This window comes from Ursus maritimus, unplaced genomic scaffold (assembly GCF_017311325.1).
Source record: "Ursus maritimus isolate PB19 unplaced genomic scaffold, ASM1731132v1 scaffold_6, whole genome shotgun sequence".
NCBI lineage: Eukaryota > Metazoa > Chordata > Mammalia > Carnivora > Ursidae > Ursus > Ursus maritimus.
Window position 1 is genome coordinate 48,256,418 of NW_024426774.1, and position 18,125 is coordinate 48,274,542.

The 18,125-nt window shown below is 53.6% G+C and overlaps 2 protein-coding genes across 2 annotated transcripts in view; both read right to left on the bottom strand.

The window, feature by feature from the left end:
• Positions 1 to 347: 347 nt before the first annotated feature.
• On the bottom strand, positions 348 to 12,225 carry SMYD5 (SMYD family member 5). The gene is made up of 15 exons (XM_040623320.1): positions 12,107 to 12,225; positions 11,826 to 11,833; positions 10,587 to 10,610; positions 8,233 to 8,309; positions 7,310 to 7,449; positions 6,724 to 6,845; positions 6,298 to 6,367; positions 5,628 to 5,732; positions 4,739 to 4,801; positions 4,451 to 4,521; positions 4,030 to 4,136; positions 3,592 to 3,648; positions 2,650 to 2,744; positions 1,922 to 1,992; positions 348 to 1,824 (listed from the first exon to the last, which is right to left on the bottom strand). Exons 1-15 carry the CDS (start codon positions 12,200 to 12,202, stop codon positions 1,677 to 1,679), a joined length of 1,254 nt encoding a protein of 417 aa, XP_040479254.1. The 5' UTR covers positions 12,203 to 12,225; the 3' UTR covers positions 348 to 1,676.
• Positions 12,226 to 14,205: 1,980 nt separating this feature from the next.
• Positions 14,206 to 18,125, bottom strand: part of NOTO (notochord homeobox) — a 5,512-nt gene continuing 1,592 nt past the window's right edge. Inside the window, exons 2-4 of the mRNA XM_040623703.1 lie at positions 17,759 to 18,061; positions 16,312 to 16,526; positions 14,206 to 14,364 (exon numbers count right to left, since the gene is read on the bottom strand). Of these exons, the coding sequence (XP_040479637.1) occupies positions 14,206 to 14,364; positions 16,312 to 16,526; positions 17,759 to 18,061 (677 nt within the window). The remainder of the gene's footprint in view (positions 14,365 to 16,311; positions 16,527 to 17,758; positions 18,062 to 18,125) is intronic.

Genomic DNA, 18,125 nt, shown 5'->3' on the forward strand with positions numbered 1-18,125 from the left:
CCCAAGGTCCTCTAGGACCAGTGCTTAGGCCGCTGCTAATCTTGGATCCCAATACAGTCTGCTTCCTACTCAAGAACTCAGGAAGCCATAGTTCAGTCCCCGGAGGACTCCGATAGCCCAGTCCTGGGGATGCACACTAGACCACGGAAGACCCTTGACTTTGGCATTTAGAAACATGTGCACAGCAAAACGTAGGTGCAGAGAGGAGTCCACACCGAGGAGCTGCAGCTCCCATCTCCCGGCATCACCTGCTCTAAAATCATGTGCCTCTGCGCCACCTATGTGACCACTGCAGCCCCAGGCAGCTTGTCGAGTCGTTCTCCACAAAGNATTCCTGCAGAGGCCTGTCACCACTCACACTTTATTGAGAACAGTGGCCAGGTGGGGATGGGAGGGGGTGCTGGCTGCTGTGAAGGAGTAGGAACCCGACAGGCCATACAGGTGGGGTGCCACCTGACTCGATCTACGACAGCACCTGCCCTCCCAGAGATCCCTCAGTAGGGGGATGTGGCAGGCCCCCCAAGGGAGGGTAGGCAAAGAAGTTGCAAGTGATGGGCTGTAATTCTCATAGCATCCAACCCAAGAGTGAGGGGTGGTGCTAATGGGGAAGGGGAGGGGTGACACAGTCAGGGCTTAAGTCAGAGTATCTAGCCAGCTCCTCTAGGTTTCTGGCAGACCTCAGTGATCCTCTCTGGAGACCCTAAAGATGGAGATTGAGGCCAGTAGAGCCCCTCACTGACCCATGTTAAACTGGTTCCAAGGAAGCCTCTTAGGCATCCAAAATTAAGGAGCTCAGGGCTGTCATGCCCGTGTCAGCCATGCTGCTGGAATCCTCAGTGGGAAAAAGTGTGAGGAAGGGGTGATGATCCCCCACATGCCTCTCTTGAGGGAGGCAGAGGCCTCTTGCATACCCCAAGTGGCCAGTCACTGTGCCAGGGCCCGAGAGGCAAGGCACAAGGTACAGAGATTCCGGAGTCTGGGGAAGAGGTTAATCTTCACTCCCCCAGATGTCCAAATAGTGAGGGTGAGGAGGTGGGCAGAAGGAAGGATCCCCTTGGTTCAGTGTCCCTGGCACAGAGCCTCAGGGCAGGTGCTCTGGAGGCCTGGCTGCCCCTTCCTGCCTCTCCCAGCTGTGCTGGCAGGAGGCACTTGCCCGAACAGCTACAACGGTGGGAGGCAGGGAAGAAGGTGAAGGCAGCTCACCGCCTCTCCTTTCACTTCAGTACAGTCAGGCCATCCTCAGATTGCCCCTTTGTTACCCCCTCTGTAGCAGGTTGAAAGGGGTGAAGCTTCAGGTGGATGGGTAAGCATGGCCGTAGGGCCAAGGGGAAGAAACAGTTAGGGCCTGACCTTGGCTGCAGCGGCTCACACCTGGAGTGTGTGTGTGTGTGTGTGTGTGTGTGTGTGTGTGTGTTGTGCAGGCGCAGTTCTGAGAGGCTCAGTGACAGCGCACAGCCTGAACCACTCAGCAGCAGTGTCCAGGGCATGAGGTCTGGTGGGAGGTGAGGGCCTAGGGCCTAGGGTCCGGCCTCTGTCCTACCCTCTGGCAGAAACAGAGCTGGAATGGGGGGGAAGCAGGCAAGGGGAGTGGGGAATTCCTTCCAAGCCTCCTCTCTGCGGGGAGGCCCCCTTTTCCTGCAGGGTCTGGGGTAGGGCCCCTTCCAGGCAGGGCGACATCACACATCGGTCATCTCATCCCCCAGCTCTGCATCTTCTGGCTCGCCTTCCTCCTCCTCTTCATCCTCCTCCTCCTCCGAGGTCACATTGGGTTCATCAGCCTCTGCCAGGCATTTGGGGCAGGAACAGACAAACAGATAGTTCTCTCTGCAGGGGATGGGGGAGGGTGGTGAGGGTGAAGTCAGGCAGCCACCAGGATGGAGCCTCCCAGAGCCTGGCCACCCACCACACCCCCAGCTGGCACCTGAGGATCTTGTGGCGGCTGTGGCGGCTGCGCTCCCGCTGACAGCAGTCTAAGTAGCTGATACAGATTTCCTGCAGGGCAGAGAAGCGGGGGGTGGGGGGGGGTGTCTGACAGTCTGTGCTCTCTCTCAGATGGGAATAGAGCCTCCCCAGCCACTGCCCCACCTCCCAGGAGCTGGGCCCTCCATTTCCCTGTGCCCTCAGCAGATCACCAAGAGGCTCAAACAACTCGTGTCTGAGACAGAGAGGGGACTGTGGTTAGCCTCAGGCCATGGTTACGGGCAGTCAATGGCCAAGGTCTGCGGCTGGGGTCAGAGGTTATGTTGACATGGTGCTACTTGCCCTGGAAGAAGATTCAACCAGGCTCTGTCCACTGTGCTAACAGCCCCCAAATGCACACATACACCCAAAGCCCAAGCCACGAAGAGCCATCTCTTGCTTTCTTGGAAGCTGTGGATTTGTTGATCAAAAGGTGGCTAGGAAGAAGAAGTTGGGCATACAGCTGTCTCTCAATCACTGCTCTGTGGTTTTCTGGTTATTTTCTGAAGAACTGGGGGTCGGGTGGGGTTAGAACATAATCACGGGTAAAAAGACTCCTGCCCTGGAGCATGTGGGGGATTCAACCAAACAGCCTGAACTTGGGGCTCTAGCCACTGTTGCTCCCAGTCCTGAGGGAAAACTTGCAAGGCCCAACACCCACCCACCCCCCACAGCTCCTAGCCCCCTCACCTCTCCTGGCTTGATATCTTCCAAGGCAGTGACATGCAAAAGGAAGTTGTTTTCTGGGAAGGAGGTCTCTGCATTGGGGACACAGCTGTGGTTACCTGGGTCATGAGAGGCAAGTCAAAAGGACTGTTGACTAACAAAAATAACAACCTTGCAGAGCACTGGCTCCCATCCTTCCTTGTTCTCTGATCCCTGCTAGGGCCATGCAGGTCCTGGCACCCAAGTTTCCCAACTCCCTGTCCAGTGCTCTTTCCTGAAGACCACAGAGCACAGGCACAAATGCACTCCCACTTCCCACCCCCTCCCACCTGCCATCACTGCCCCTGCTGTCCTTGGCACTGGGCAACTTGGTTCTCAGTTACTGTTTCCAGTATCCCGCAAAGGGAGGGACGGGGCTGTGAAAGAACACCCGCCCATGCCAGACCACTTAACTCAGCCCTGTCTGCTATTGGATGCCTGGTAACAGCTGAGCCAGGCCTTCTGCAAGCCTAGTTTGGAAGGGGCAGAGTGGTCCCTTGGCCTGGGAGGGGTGCTTACAGTGAGGAAACCAGAGGGGAAGAGGCTGGATCTGGAAAAGACAATTGTGTGAGCTGGCTCTGCCCCTCCCTGTCAGGTGCTAATGAGACTCGCCTTCTAGCCTGAGCTGCCTCCTCCCAGGCTCTCACAACACTCCCCTCCCAAACCTGGCAGGGCAGTGGCAGTGCAAAACCAAGGCTTCCATTTGCAAGAATCAGAGCTCCGTGTCCTGCCTTTGCACAGGGCCTGGCCCACTGGAAGGTTTTATATATACACATATATTATGTCCAATGAATGAATGAATGAATGAGAAAATGATGGAACGAAAAGGCCCAGGAGACTCCCCAAGGAAGCTCCAACCGAATCCTGCTCCCAGTCTCCTCTCCACCAGCCTACAAGGGGCCACCCTTCCTCAATACTGGGACTCACAGCAGCTCTGAAGCACGAAGAGGCCAGATCCTTCACAGTTAAGAAACTCGCCGGTTGCTGTAAGACAGTAATATGCAGATGTAGTTCTACCCATTTCACTGGGGGGAAAAGGAAACTAGGCTTATAAGGATAGGCACTGGCTCCACTGTCTTGCCACCTAGTCACCACCAGTTCACCTGAACTTGCTTCTTGGAGGCGGGAGCTTTTCTGTAAATGATATCACCTTACTTGTCCAGCACCCCCACCCCCAGCATCGAGCCTCTGTATGGATCTCAGGGTCATGGCTTATCTACGTGTCCTGTGGATACATCTGAAGCTTCCCATAGGCACATAGGGATTATCGTCCCCAACCATTCGGTCAGAACTCCCTCAGGGGAAGACTGTGTCTGACTGGGGGGCATCTGAGGTTGGGTGAAACCAAGGCTCCACCTCACCAACCTGCCTCGATGTCCTTGTACAGCTGGTCAATGAAGGCGTCCAGCTGCTCTCGGTCCTGAGGCTTCAGCTCCAGAGCGTCACAGGCATGGACCCACTGGCTCAGGGAGCTGGGGGTCCCAGGCATCCATGGTTGGAGAGCAGGTGGCCCAACTCACAGGGCTCTCCACCTCCAGGCAAGTTAACCCCACTTCTTTCTCCAGGGCAGGGGCCCATTTCCCCCAAAAGACCAAGGCTCCCAAGAGCAAATTCTACCACCTCAGTCTTTCTGACTCCCACCATTGTGTCCTGTCCAGCTCTGCGGCCACAGAATCACACCTTACCCCATTCTAATCTTGAAAGGAGGTGTGCTACCTTCCTCTGTCCATCTCCCACCCCAGTCCTGATGGACAAGTTCAACAGCTTTGGAACATTCTCTCCTGACCTGGTCCCAATTCCTTGGCCATTGGTCCCAATAAGAGCAAAGAGAGACCGGAATCCATCTGGTGTGAACCACTGTGGGGAGAAAGAAAAATGAGTGCTCAGGTTACAGCCACTCGCTTTTCTTCTTGATACAACTCTCCATTCAGGAAGTCTTCTGGGAGTCCGTCCCATCCCAGCTTCATATCAAGTCAGCTCTGGCTTAGCTCTCCGAGTAGGAGGTGCTGACCTGGTTGCTCCTGGAGAGCTGGAATGAGTAGAAGGCCATTCTTCCCACCTTCCCCACGCTCACCTGGCTGAGCGCCTCCTCATAAAGGGCCTCTGTGAAGAGTCTCCGCAGAAGTTCCAGCTGGCCCTGGTTAAGGAGAAGCAGGGAGAGACATGTATCCCTGGGGATTTGCCATTAGCACCCAGGCAGGGCCCAGAACACCAGATGAGGGCAGGAAAAAGGGCCAGCTCTGTAGAAGAGCTTTCCCTGAAGGCAAAGGAAGCCCAACAGAGTCTTTATTTCCAAAGAACCTTAGCAGTCTGGTGGATTGTTCCAACCCAGGGTGGCGAACCCCAAATTCCTCCCTATTTTCCAGTGCTTGTACCAGGAGGGCTGAGGCAATGTGGCTTGGAATGTCTGTCCTCACTGCCATCTTCCAGGCTCCCTGACCTGGCGTCCAGACCAGCTTGACTCCCCACCACCTCTCCTCAGAATGAATGTAGGAAGTCCACCCCAGCTGCCTTTTAAACCCTGCCTGTACCTTCAGGCAGCTCCTGCATGGAAGTCTGCTGTCCTTAGTGAAAATGTGTAATCTTTGGGTGGGAGTGGGTACTCAGCGCATCGGCAGCTAAGATCCTCCTGTTTCACGCTGCTCCCTCACCCTGTAGACCCCCGGGCCTCCGTTTTCCATTATAACTGACTTGCCCGCTCCTATCCTATCATGAGATTCCACCTTACCATTCAGGGCACCCAACCCCATTTTCCTCTGTCATCACCCCACTTCTCAACTCTTGGTCCATATTAGGTCACACAGTTAAACAGTGGCAGGAATATAGGCCCTCTGAATATATTTTTGGCCCCAGGCTCTAACCTCTTTCTGTGGCTGGCAAGGGACCAAATGTGGAGCTCCCGTCAGGCAGCCACAGAACATCCAAGGCTATCAGAGGCGGGGGGATCACAGGAGAGGACTAACCTTGAATTTGTCCCCCAGGAGTTTGTGGACAATTTCCTCCTCCTCATTGGCTGTTTTATTACAGAACTGGGAGAAGAGTCTAATCCAACGATCTTTATCCTTAGCCTGCAGTGAACAAATACACTTCAGAGTCACGTTCACATATGCCTGTGCGCGCACGCACGTGCACGCGTGGACTCAGGGACACCTGCCTCCTTCCTGCCCCTTGTGCCCAGGTGCGAGAGCAGCCTGTGATTCTGAAGCCCCTGCCATCAGGGAAACACCAGCACCCATGAGATTCTTGGCAGACCCTTTCTTGGCCTGGGGACTCCCAACCATCTCCCCAACTGGGCCAGGCTAGCCAGTTCAACACCACTTGGAGAAATAGGAAGATGAGGCTGCGGAGCTTCAATGTTAATAGAAGGGGTTGGAGCGGCTCCTCTCGCTTTACACTCGAGGCACGATCCTGAGAAAGTGGCGCCTGGAAGCTGAGTGTGTGACCTGCTGCCGCACAGGACGCCCTCTCCTAGACCAGAGTCTCCTGCCAGACCTATGGTGAGCTGCTCCTGATGTTCCCACAGCCCAGGGGGAGGGCTGCATCTAAGCCAGGGTCTCGACGTAAGGGGGAGACTGAGGCCAAGGGGCAAACTAAGTCAGAACTGGCTCCCCTGGGAGGGCTGGGTGGGCTCACCTGCTTCACCGTGGCCACCATCCGGGCCATCAACATGATGCTTGCCGTCTCAGGGGGGTAGTGAACACTCCTGGGGAGAAAGAAGATTTGGCTAGAAATTCCCTCCCCGGTAGCTGCGTTCAGGGAAGCCCAGTCTGGCTGCTACAGAGGATCCTTCCTACCGACTCCACCAAAGAGAGGAAGTCACTGGCAAGGACGTGGGCAGGCCTTTACAGCCCTATGGGCTCAATGGGCTCTTCCTGGGAGGGTGTAAAATGCCGAGGGTGGTGGGACTGGTGGCTCACACTGAAGGTGATGTGACCGCTGTTTAACCCTAAGACGGAGGAAAAACCTGGGGATGGCAATTTCAGAAAGATGACTGCATCTGCTGGTCTCAGGCAGGCAGAGAGGGAAGATAAAGGGGAGAAGCGATGAAATGCTACCTACCTCCAGGCCTCCTGCAGCTTATTGAGAGGATGCAGGGGGTCATCCTGGGAGGGCCCGGGGCACAGGACCTGATGGTATTGCTCGGCAGCGGCCAGTCGACACTCTGCACTGCAGTACATCACCTGGCGGAGTGCGGGGAGGGCAGCACCCTAGGATCTGGCCGTGGGGGGAGGCGCAGACGTCCCGCAGGGCGCTCACCTCCGCTAACTGCGTCCCTGCTCTGAGCAGCCCGAGCAGTGGCTCAGTGACATCACGAGAGCAGAAAGCATACGGTGCCCCGGGGGCACGTGAGAAGGGCACTCAGGCTTGTTAAACCAAGGGAAGGAGAGCTCTCAGGTAGAGGGCGGAGCCCCTGCCAGGCTCCCGGGGAGAGGACAAGTTCCCACCAGACCTATCATCTAGACAGTGGGACTGTGACAAGGAGGACAAAACTGGAACAGTGATGGAGCCTTCGGAATGTCTTCCTTTCCATCATGGCTCGCAGGGGCCATGAGCAGGTCTGTCGTCAATCCTGTCTCTTCGCAGAGGACTTCAGATAAGGCCTCTCCCCCCACCCCCTTCCAGGTGCACTCCCAGGGGTGCTCACCTGACAGTGGGGACAGTTCTGGTGGAGGTCCTTGCGCACGGCACACAGCTCGGGGTGAGGCAGAACCTGGCCTGGCTTCCCAGTCAGCCTCTGGGCATTCTCCTCTGCCTTCTCCAGTGCCCGAAGGCAGTGGTCACAGGCTGAGGGAGAAAGCCACACAGGACAATGTCGGTGTCCTTAGAGCAGGGGCCATGTTTTGTCCTGATCACAGCTGTATCTCTAGGGCTCAAAAAAGTGGCTGGCACATGGTCGGCGCTCAACAAACACTTGGGAAGTTAGTGCATGAACGACTGACTGTGTTGAAGAACAGCATGAGTGAATGATTTCACGTGCGTTCCAAGGCAGATGGGTTTTCTTCCCTCTCTGGAGTCCCACCCCTCCTTTCAGGCACTCCCCCCTTCCCAGTGGACTTAGTCTGTGGGGCTCCCCTCCTATGCCCCAGACTACGCTTTCCCCACATTCTGCAGCCAGTTGACCCTCCTTTTATGTTTGTCTCTAGCCTAAGGAAGTGTGAAAAAAAAGCATGTGGCTGAAAAAACTAAGGGCATCCTACTTGCTTCTGACCCCTAACTCCGCCTATTTTGACCCAAAGGCACGTGGCCTCCTCTTAGTGAAGGGCTGCACTTCGCACGGAGCCCTTCAGTATGATACCCAGGCCCTTATACTCTGGCTCAGGCTGAGTTCACCTGAGCGACGGTCCTCCCCCCTCAGGGAGCAGGCTAGAAGAACCTCTTTACTGCTCACTCCCAGCCCAAAACACCCCAGACTAGAGAGAAGCATGGTTCTCTGGCACGGTTCTCCAAGGGAAGATGAACTTTTCTCCCAACACCCTGAAATCCCAGTGACATCAGCTAACGTAGGGGTCTTCCATGCACAAAGGCAGCTGGCCCAGCAGCCACGAAGAGTGGATGAGATGTGCTCACCTCGGTAGCGATAAAGTGCATTCCAGAGAAACTGCGCAGCTACCAAGGGCCGTTCTACAAAGATGGTCTCCCCCTTCCTACCAGGGGAGAGAAGGAATAGGATGGCCATAAGGAGAGAAAGAGGACCCAGCTCCAAGGGTTCCCAGAGGGCTGCCCAGCATCACCCCCCACCTGCCTCCCTCTCAGGAGAGGCCTCTGCCTTGGGAGGGTTGACAGATCATGGTCAGCACCGTCTGTAACCGCCTCCTCTGGAAATGCGGCTCTGACCTATTTCCAGTCACACTTCTTTCAGCCTGTTCAGAGCAGACTGGGATGGGGAGAGAGCCACCATGTCAGCTGGAGGAGGAGAATTTTTGGAGGAGTGCTGAGTCTCCTGTACCAGGAGCTGGTAACAGGGCAGCCTTCTTGGTGCCACCCATGTGGCCCTCCAGGATCCTGGCAGTGATGCTGCTGCTTAGGGTTGCAGAGGACTCCTATACCCCAGGAGAGGGAGGCCTAGTTTGGGGGAGAATGTGCCATATTTCTCTGGTCGGTGGGGTACTCACAGGACCCAACCAGTTCTAGTGTTACACTGAAAGGAATGGCGAATCCTAGCACCAACCCTGATACTACTTGCTATGAACCTTGGAGTCAACTGCTTCGCTTCTTTGCATCTGTTTTGCATACGAAAGTATTATCATAATATCTGCCAGGTAGTTTCCAGGATGCACCCCCGCCCAGGGGAAGGTACTTCTGAGCTGCAGCTCCTTACGACTCAAAGTGACGTGACGGATGGGCAGCATGGGCATCATCTGGGAGACTGTTAGAAATGCAGATTCTCAGCCCTCGCCCCCCGCCCCGACCTGCTGAAGCAGAATGTGCACTTTAACAAGATGCCCAGGTGACTGACATGCACGTTAAAGTCTGAGGAGCTCTGGTCTAAAGCACTGTACACGTCACATAAGACACGAAGAAGGTGCAGACGGACTCAGGAGACAGCTTCAGGACCCAGGCAGTTCCTGGCCCTGCTGGGCACTTACTCCCACAGTTCGCTTAGAGAAGAGGGGTGCTGCCCCTGCCAGCACTGAGCTGTCACAAAAAGGGAAGGAAGGAAGGAAGGAAGGGGAAGGAGGGAGGGAGAGAGGGAAGCAAGGAAGGAAAGGGAAGGAGGGAGGGAGGGAGGGAGGAAGGAAGGATGGATGGATGGATGGATGGATAGATGGATGGATGGATTGACACAGCGGTAAATCGTCCTGTCATGTGCTTCTCAGGTAGCTCCCTGTTTCCTTCTAGCACTGGCACTGTGGCTAGCTAGCGGTACCTCCCAACGTCAGAGAAGCAGGGATGTGTAGACCAGGATGGCCCTGAGCAACCCATGAGCTACAGATCTCAACCCTGAACAACTCTGGGAGCTCTAACAGCAGAGTGGGACGGCTGGAACAAAATCTCTGGCCAAAGCTGTTGATGCATCCTTGGTTGTCTTCCTGGAACCCCACTTCCATGCCTTTTAGCACCGGACCCAATCTAGCAAAACAAAAAGATGGCCTTCCTCTATGGGACAGAGGGATAGGAACAAGGACCCACACTATCACTGACAATCTCAAATCTCAACATTGGGTAAATAATGATGTCTTTCTCTCTCTTTCTGGAGGACCAAATGCAGAAAATATTTAGTAATCAAAACAAAGGGAACAGAATCAGAGCCGGTTCCTTTATGAAACCACTCATCTCCCAAACATAAGACAGTGTTTCAAGAAAAGCAGCTCTTATTAATATTACCAAGAAGCTTGGAGAGAAGTAAACCTGAATGCAAAGGGCATAAAGTTGCAAAGATAGTTCCAACTCGAAAATAAGTTTTAGATAAAAGTTTGTGCAAAATTCTAAGACTGTAGTAAATTTTAAAAGCTTTACTAAATGGATAATTTTCTAGAAAAATATAAATTACCAGAACTTAATTCAAAAGGAAGAAAGCCTAGACAAAGACACAGTGCTGATATCTGGCTGACCCGCACCAGTATGGCATTCTGGTTGGCATCCATCCTGTCTGGTCAGACACTATCATCATGTTCTGATTGGTCATGTCCCTGGCACAGTAGTTGGTAAATTTTTGAAAGATCATTCCTGCCAATATCCAGAGAAGCAATAGAGAAAATAGTAAAAAACAACCCCCATGTGAGGCCCCTAGTCCATATGGTTCATGAGCCACCTCTCTCAAGAATATCTCAAAGAATAAATAATTCTCATGCTATTTAAACTATTCAGTAACAGAGAAAAAAATGGAAAGCTTCTCCATTTTACCAAAAAACAAGTGTAACTCTGATGTGGTAACCTGAGGAAGATAGCACAAAGAAAAAAACCTCACAGACCAATCTCACTTGATGAATACAGATGCAAAAAGCCTGGGATAATCCATCTTGTCACCATGCCTAAGTGGGTATGTGATTTTCTCCAGCTGCAGATCAGATGTGGGCATGGCGAGGCTGGCCAGCTCTTTCTTCCAGAGGTGGGGTTCGATACAAGGCGGGGACAGGACAATTGGGCAAGTAGAGTGGCTGATGTGATGAAGTGAGAGGAAGAAGGGAAGAGAGGAGCGACTGAGAGATAGGGGGCACAGTGAAGGGGAAGGTGACTATCTCTACGTGCTAGGAGTGATGGAACCTGGACACCATCAAACTATTAGCCAATCATGAACACCAGAGGCCTGTGTGCAGATAGAGATTTGAGGGGCTGAGGAGGCCAAGGATGTAGGGAAGCTGCTTTATCACGGAAGGAGAGGAATGCTCCAGATGGGTGTGGAGTGGAAAGAAGGCAATGGAAGGTTGGGCTGGGGAGAGCAGGAGGCAGATGACTAGAAGGCTGACATCTTGGGCGGGGACCAGGGATACACAAAGCCATTACACATGATAAATTATTCAACCTCCTCAGCAAGCAAAAAAATGTAAATGAAAACAAAGCGATACCATTTTGCACGCATCATTCGGCAAAGTTAACTAGGAAAGAAAATACTCTGCTGGGGAGAACAAAAGGATGTGTGCACAGAAACTGAGCTCCAAGACCTTTGACCTCAGGGATGAAAAATAAAATATAACAGAAAAGTCCATAAGTAAGTAGTTGATTGAATACGCTGTGGTCATCCCATGAAATAGCTCTTAAAAATATTTAGAAATAGGTTTACTGATGTTGATTTCCTGCGGCATCAAACAGCGATTTCTAAAATTGTAATTTTAATATCCACATATTTGCATAACTATAGGATTATGAGTGATTTTTACTCTTTCCTTACATGCATTTTCAGTATTTTTCTACAATTTTTAAAACACAATAATATAACGACAAAATCATGTCACTCCTCTGTTCAAACGCTTCAAATACTCCCACGGGCTTCGAGCTCTGTTTCAAATTCCTTAGCATTCCGAGGCCCTTCGCGAAGGGTCCTGGCCTTTCTCCACACCCCACTTTCAAATCTCACTCAGGAAGTTCCCTGAGGACCCACGCTTTTTTATACCTCAGTTCCCTCTGCTCAGCATATTCCCGCCCACCATACCCGGAGCCCAGCAGCAAAGTCCCCCAGCCTGGCCCAAAAAGCCCGGCGCCGCCCCCCTCCCCCCCAACGCCCGCACCCCTGCCCCGCCCCGGCCCCGCCTGGAGCAGCGGGAGCAGTCTGGCGCCGGAGTCCGCGGGAAGGGGGCGCGCACGGCACAGATTTCGGTCCCCGCGTGACCTCCCCGGAAGCCTGTGCGCGGGGACAGACAGGGAGCCTCCGGGCTGCCAGCAGGGATGAGCCGCAGCGTCCGAGCGGGAGAGGAGCTTCTAGGCTCCGGGCCTTGGATCCCGTGGGGCTGGTTCCAAGGCCAGACAGGGTAGGGGGTTCCCGGCGGGTCCGTCTTGGCCTCACCTTAGCGCTGTTTACGAAGCGGACTTCCACGGCGACCCCGGCCCTGCCCGCCACGCCCACGCAGAAGGAGAACACGTCGCACATGGAGGCCGCCATCTTAGGCGCGCCTCCGCCTTCTGACCCTTGACCTCGCCTCGACCCGGGAGGCCCCGCCCCCGGCGTGTGTGTTTGAGGCTGCCAGGGTTTGCGCTGTAGCGAGTCCGAATTTAAATCCCTTTAATCTACATGTTTAGGTAGATTGGTTCGGTGGCTGGGTGTAGCTGGGTCGGCCTTTGTGTTTTACATCTGTGCGGTGTTTCGTGTACGTACGTACCTGTGTATCATAGCCTGTGGATGTGTGTATAGTTTTGATGATCCGTGTCCAGTTCGTGTGTATATGCCTTGTTGTCTCTGTCCACCCATTGGCCCGTTTTGAGTCAAGCGCTCTTTGGACGCAGCCGAGGATTGGGGGGAGGACAGCAGCCGGCCGACTTCTTCTACCCTCTCTGATCTACCTGAAAGGAGGGACTAGCTTACTGCACCTATCTGTCCTACTCAGTTGGGTGCAAGAATTCCCCTTTCCTTGGGCCTCCAAGCTGGACTTGGCGCTTCTCTCAGACCCTTCAGGGGCATAGGGACCTTGTAGCCTAGGGGTGGTGGAAGGGGGTACATGGTGGACCTCAGGCCTGAGGACCCCTGAAATTGTATGCAGGAATATGTTCCTGGGAACAGGAGAAGGGCCTGTTCTTTCATTCAGGACCCCAAAAAGCTGAAACCACTGACTCACTTCTGTCCCACAGCCAAGCCTGACCACCATGCTTTGTTTCCTTGTCCTGCAGTGGATTCTGTGCTCCTTGAAAAAGGACATGTGTCTGATCGGTTAGGTCTCATGGTGACATTGGGAGATTGGGTAGAGCCCAGTCACTGCTGAATAGGTTAACCGTTTTTAATTTTTTTTATTTGTAAAAAGTGAGTCAATTGAAGAGGCAGGTGCTGGAAGAGGCAGATGCCGCTGGATCCCTTTGATTAACAGAGTTGCCTTGCGGTCCAGCATTAGGAAGGATCTCCCTGAAGACGGAGAGAGAAGGGCTCTTGAAGCTGGACGCTGGCCTGTCTCAAACCTGTGGCCTAGTGTCTAGGAGAGGATGGCCTGCCACCGCTTGGACGCATGTGGTTTTTCCAAGGCCACCTCTACTCCCTGCCTTCTCTCCCTCAGAACACTTCGGACATCGGTGGGGACCGTGCCTTCTCCTACCACCAGGTGGCAGGGCAGGCCTCTTTTCACCAGCTCACCTCAGTACCCAGAAGCCATTCTAGAGTCTAAATCAATACCCTCAAACAGAGGCCTGCCGGGAATGTAGAACGCTAGAGAAATCAGCTCTGGCATTGCTGGTGACTGGCCTCACAGGAGTAGGCTATCAGCAGGCTTCTTAGAAACTGAGCAGCTTCCTGGGATAGAAAGGTTCCGGAACCATGAGTTAGGGTCTTGAAGGGAAAGAAATGATCTGTCTTGTGGAAACACAGCAGAGTTTGTGACAAAATGCCTGCCTTGGCAAAGGCAGAGCCAAACTGCTCTTTTATGTAATGATGGAGAGGGGTCAAGGTGAGTAGCTAGAGAGGAAAAGATGGTGGTCAGGGTAGCGTGTCTGCTCCTGAGCAGGCAGCTGGGGCTGAGCTCCTGAAAATGATAGTTCAGACAAAACAAGAAAACTTTGGGGAAACTCTGTGAGGGGAAGTAGGCTAAATGGTTTACCTTTCCCTCCTCTTTGCTCTCAACTTCACCATCTGTGGTGCGGAAGAGGCTTTTAGGCCCAGACCCTGATTCAAGGAGGCCTCTTCTCCACATCCAGGCCAGGAAAAGATTAATCCCTGGAGAGGCCAGTAGTGGTGCAAGCACCACACCCTCACGTGAAGGAGTCCTAGAAACATTAACACTTGCTGAACACTTAGGCCTGGGCCTGGCACACTGTAACAACTTTACAGATATCCTGTCAGCTCTAGGAGGACTAAGTTGTCAATGTACCCATTATACAGATGAAGAAAAAAGGCTCAGTAATTCCAGTGGGTGCACCCAAGAAGAACTAGCCCAGACAGCCTCGGTTGAGTCTCTGTCCCAGTCCTCAGCTGTCCACTCCTGACTCAGTGTCTTCTCTCTGGACGCTGTTGTCAGAGCTGCTGGAGGGCTCATCCTGGGAGGCAGACACAGCAGACACAGCTGGCAGCTTCAGCCTTTGCTGCTTCTGATATTTGACCCTGCGGTTTTGGAACCAAACCCTCACCTACAATCAGAGGCAATGGTCAGAGATTAGAATGTGACCAGCAGTTCCCACGGCTTCCCCCATTCCACAATGCCCACTGCTCTCTGGGCCCACATTTGCTCTTCCTTCTAACAGAAGCATCTCCTCCAAAACACCCTTCCTTATACTTTCAGACACCATTTGTTTATCCAACAAATATTCCTTGAGCTCCTATTATGTTCTAGACACCATCCTAGGTGATGGTACTACGTGGTGAGCAATAGAGGTACGGTCCCTGACCTCGTGGAACTCACAGTCCAGAGAGACAAATAACATGGAAACAAAGAAAAACAAACACAAATGGGGGTTTGAACCTCCCTGAGGAACCAGCACTTAAGCTGAGGCTCAGAGCACAAGAGGCCAGTTTAATGAGGACATAGAAAAGCAGGCTGGATCAGGAGACGACTTGTAGGAAAGCTTGGGGTTTTTGAGGACCAGAAAGTAGGAGAGCATGGCAAACTATCTGAGAGTGAGATGGTGGGAAGTAAAGAAAGGGACAGTGGGAGAAGTCAGCAGGGGCCAGATCACCCAGGACCACAGAGGCTATGGGTAAGCAGTACCAGCTTGGAGGCTTTTTAAGTGGGATGTGACATAGTCCTGTTTGCATCTCAAGTGAACTGCATACCTGGCTGCTTTGTGAAGAATGGGTGAAAGGGGATGCAGAGAGACAGCTGGGAGGCTATTGGGGTGATCCAAAAGGAGCTGGGACTGGGATGAACTAGCAGTGGAGAAAAATGAAACGATCCCAGCTGTATTTTGGAGGTATAGGTGACAAGCCTTGCTAATGGATTAGAAGCGGGAGAGGAGGAATCTAGGATGACTTGGTATTTTGAGCAACTGGATGAATGGTGGGGCCATGAGTAGAGAAAGGAACACATCTGGAGAGAAAAGAAATCAAGAATTAAGGTTTAGACTTGTTAAGTCAATGTACAAGGGAGAAAATAAAGGGGTGGGCTAAGATACAAACCCGGGAGTTGTTGGCTTATAGATGGTATTTAAAACCATGGGATTAAATGAGATCAGCTGGGGGGACAAATATGAGGTCACAAAGAGTACCCTACAACAGAGGTGACAGAGAAGTGGCCAGAGAGTTGGAAAACCAAGGATGCAGTGTCCAGAAGCCAAGAGAAGTGTGTGTCAATAAGAGAAGGAGCAGTCAACTGTACTAAGTGGGGAGTAAGTGGGGGAAAGGAAAGCCTCTGATGACTTTGGCAACATGGAGGTCATTAAGAGACCTTGAGGAGAAGTTCTGATGGAATGGGAGGGAAAGAATTCATATTGAAATGAGTTACGTAGATGGGAAGTGAGGATGTGGAGAGAGTGACTAGAACAAGTTCTTGGGAAGTCTGCCTATGAAAAGAGCAGAAAAATGGTGTAGTGGAGGAGAAAAATGGAGGGGAATATGGAGGTCAAACGAATGTTTATTTTAAATATTTTGTCCCTTGAACATATTTAATTTCACTGTCAGCTCCTTTTTTAACATGGAAACATATAAAGTTCTAGATTAAGTTCTAGATTGATGTCTGTTGTTCCCATGTATTTTTTTTTTTAAAGATTTTATTTATTTATGTGACAGAGAGACAGCCAGCGAGAGAGGGAACACAGCAGGGGAAGTGGGAGAGGAAGAAGCAGGCTCCCAGCGGAGGAGCCCAAGGTGGGACTCGATGCCAGAACGCCAGGATCACGCCCTGAGCAGAAGGCGGACGCTTAATGACTGCGCTACCCAGGCGCCCCTCCCATGTGTTTTCAAATGGGATTATTTTTCTCATTCATGTAGGGAGTGTGCCAATAATTAGGGCCTGTCTCCCCCAGTGGCCTGGCACAGAGGAAGAAGGCCCATGTCTTCCCCCCAACCTCACCCAGGGCCTTCTGGAGAGCAGTGTCAGCCCCCAAGTACAGCCCTGGTCCTGCAGGAGTCCCTGCTCCCACCTGATTCTCCGTAAGGTTGAGCTGGGCCGCCAGCTGAGCTCTCTTCTTCCCCACAAGATTGTGCTGCTTTGTAAACACGTTCTCCAACTCTTCCAACTGCTTCAAGTTAAACATAGTCCGAATCCTCTTTTGGGGTCTCTCAGTGTCCTGAAGTTCCTCGGCTGGAGCCCAGTCTGGGGTACCCCAGAGGCCTGAGCAGTGAGCCAGCTCTAAGCCTAAAGAGCATGAGCATATGCACACACACACACACACACACACACACACACAATATGCATAAAATACCTCTGGAAGAATAAAGAGACAGGCATCAGTGGCTGCTTGTGGGGTGGGGTTAACCAGGTGACTGGGGGACAGGAGGGTTCAGGGAAACTCTTCTCCATCTAACTTAGTAAACATTTCAAAGTTTGAACTGTATGAATGTAATCACTATGCAAAATCTAACTTGAAAATTAGATCACTGGAATATAAAGCAGTAAACTGCAATTCAGAGCTCCGCTGTCTGAGGAAGTTAGGGAAAATTGGCTTGGAGCCCTGCGCCTGTCGCTCAGATGCAGTGGAATGAATTTGGATAGGGTTGAGAGCCTAGAATGGGGGTGGGGTGGAGAATGCCCAGCTGAAAGGGGTGGAAATGCAGAATGGAGAGAGCCCGGGGAGTAGGCACCAAGGAAGACTGTTACATCGATCTTGGTATGGGTTGACAAGGCTTGCACTAGCTTTGCACCTGTTTTCCTCAAGGGGAGGTGGGGAAGCATGAATCAGATTGCCGAAAATGGCATCCACCTGTGGGTGGCTGTTAATGCTAGAGGAGAACGTTAGGTCAACAGTTAAGTGCTCGTTGGGATTTAAGTGCCTGCGCCCCACAGCCCGAGGTTCCCTTCTAAGAGCGCTATATGCTAGCAGGCTCGGAGCAGTTCAGTGTGGAGCCTAAGCTCCACGGACGGTAGCGGTGGAGGCGGCACCCGGGTCTGGGCATTTGTCAGCTCCGAACCTCACCACCGCAGCAGCCGCCTCTCCTAGCTGAGACGGGGCGTTCGGCTTCGGCCAAAAGTCTGCGCTACGAAGCGTTATCCGAAGAGGTGTGGAGGGGGCGAGAGACTCTATAAACTCCTTCTGACAGGACGCTCTACAGCCCCAGGGCTGGCCCCGGGCCGGTCTTCCGAGACCCCCCTCTGACCCGCCCGCACGTCCCGCGCTGCACCCGCGCTCACGCACACCTCTGTGCTCCGCAGCGAGCGTGCGGGGGGAGCCTCGTCCGGCGTGGGTTGGTCTCCGCCACTCCCACCCCCGGGTCACGGATTCCACTGCAAGGTCAAGGGTCGTTGGGCCCCTTCCCCCTCCGACCGGGCGTGATTCTCAAACTCAGGGACTTCTCTATCCTGTGACCACTGTCGCGGCTTCCACGCTACAGCCGCCCCGCCCAGCTCCCGGGCGCCCGGCCACCTCGTACCTGTGACGCCGAGGCCCTGGAGGCCGCAGAAGTGAGCCACGTGGAGCCCCGGCCCGGGCGGCTGGGGGCACGGCTGGAGGAGACCCACGCCCAGGTAGGCTGGCAGCCACGTCGCGGGAAACCCGGAGGGAGCCGTGCCGAGCCTCGCGGCGGCGCAGGCAGACACGGCCAGCAGGGCGGTGGCGGGCGGGCGGCGGGCGGGCCTGGCCAGGATGGCCTCGACGGAGAAGGACGAGTCGAGGCGTCCGGGAGCGCGGGGTGTGCCTGGCCCGGCCCGGCGGTGCTGGGGCGCGGGGGAGCCGCCTGAGCGCGGGGGCTGGTCCGGAGCGTCGGGGGGAGTGGGCGGCCGGCGGCCTCGCTGCACCGG

Coding starts and splice junctions, on each gene's coding strand:
- SMYD5 (XM_040623320.1), bottom strand. CDS start 12,202: ATGGCGGCCTCCATGTGCGACGTGTTCTCCTTCTGCGTGGGCGTGGCG. Junction 4,802..5,627: donor TCCTGGGGGACAAATTCAAG/GTTAGTCCTCTC, acceptor CTCCTTAACCAG/GGCCAGCTGGAACTTCTGCG. Junction 4,522..4,738: donor ATGAGGAGGCGCTCAGCCAG/GTGAGCGTGGGG, acceptor TTCTCCCCACAG/TGGTTCACACCAGATGGATT.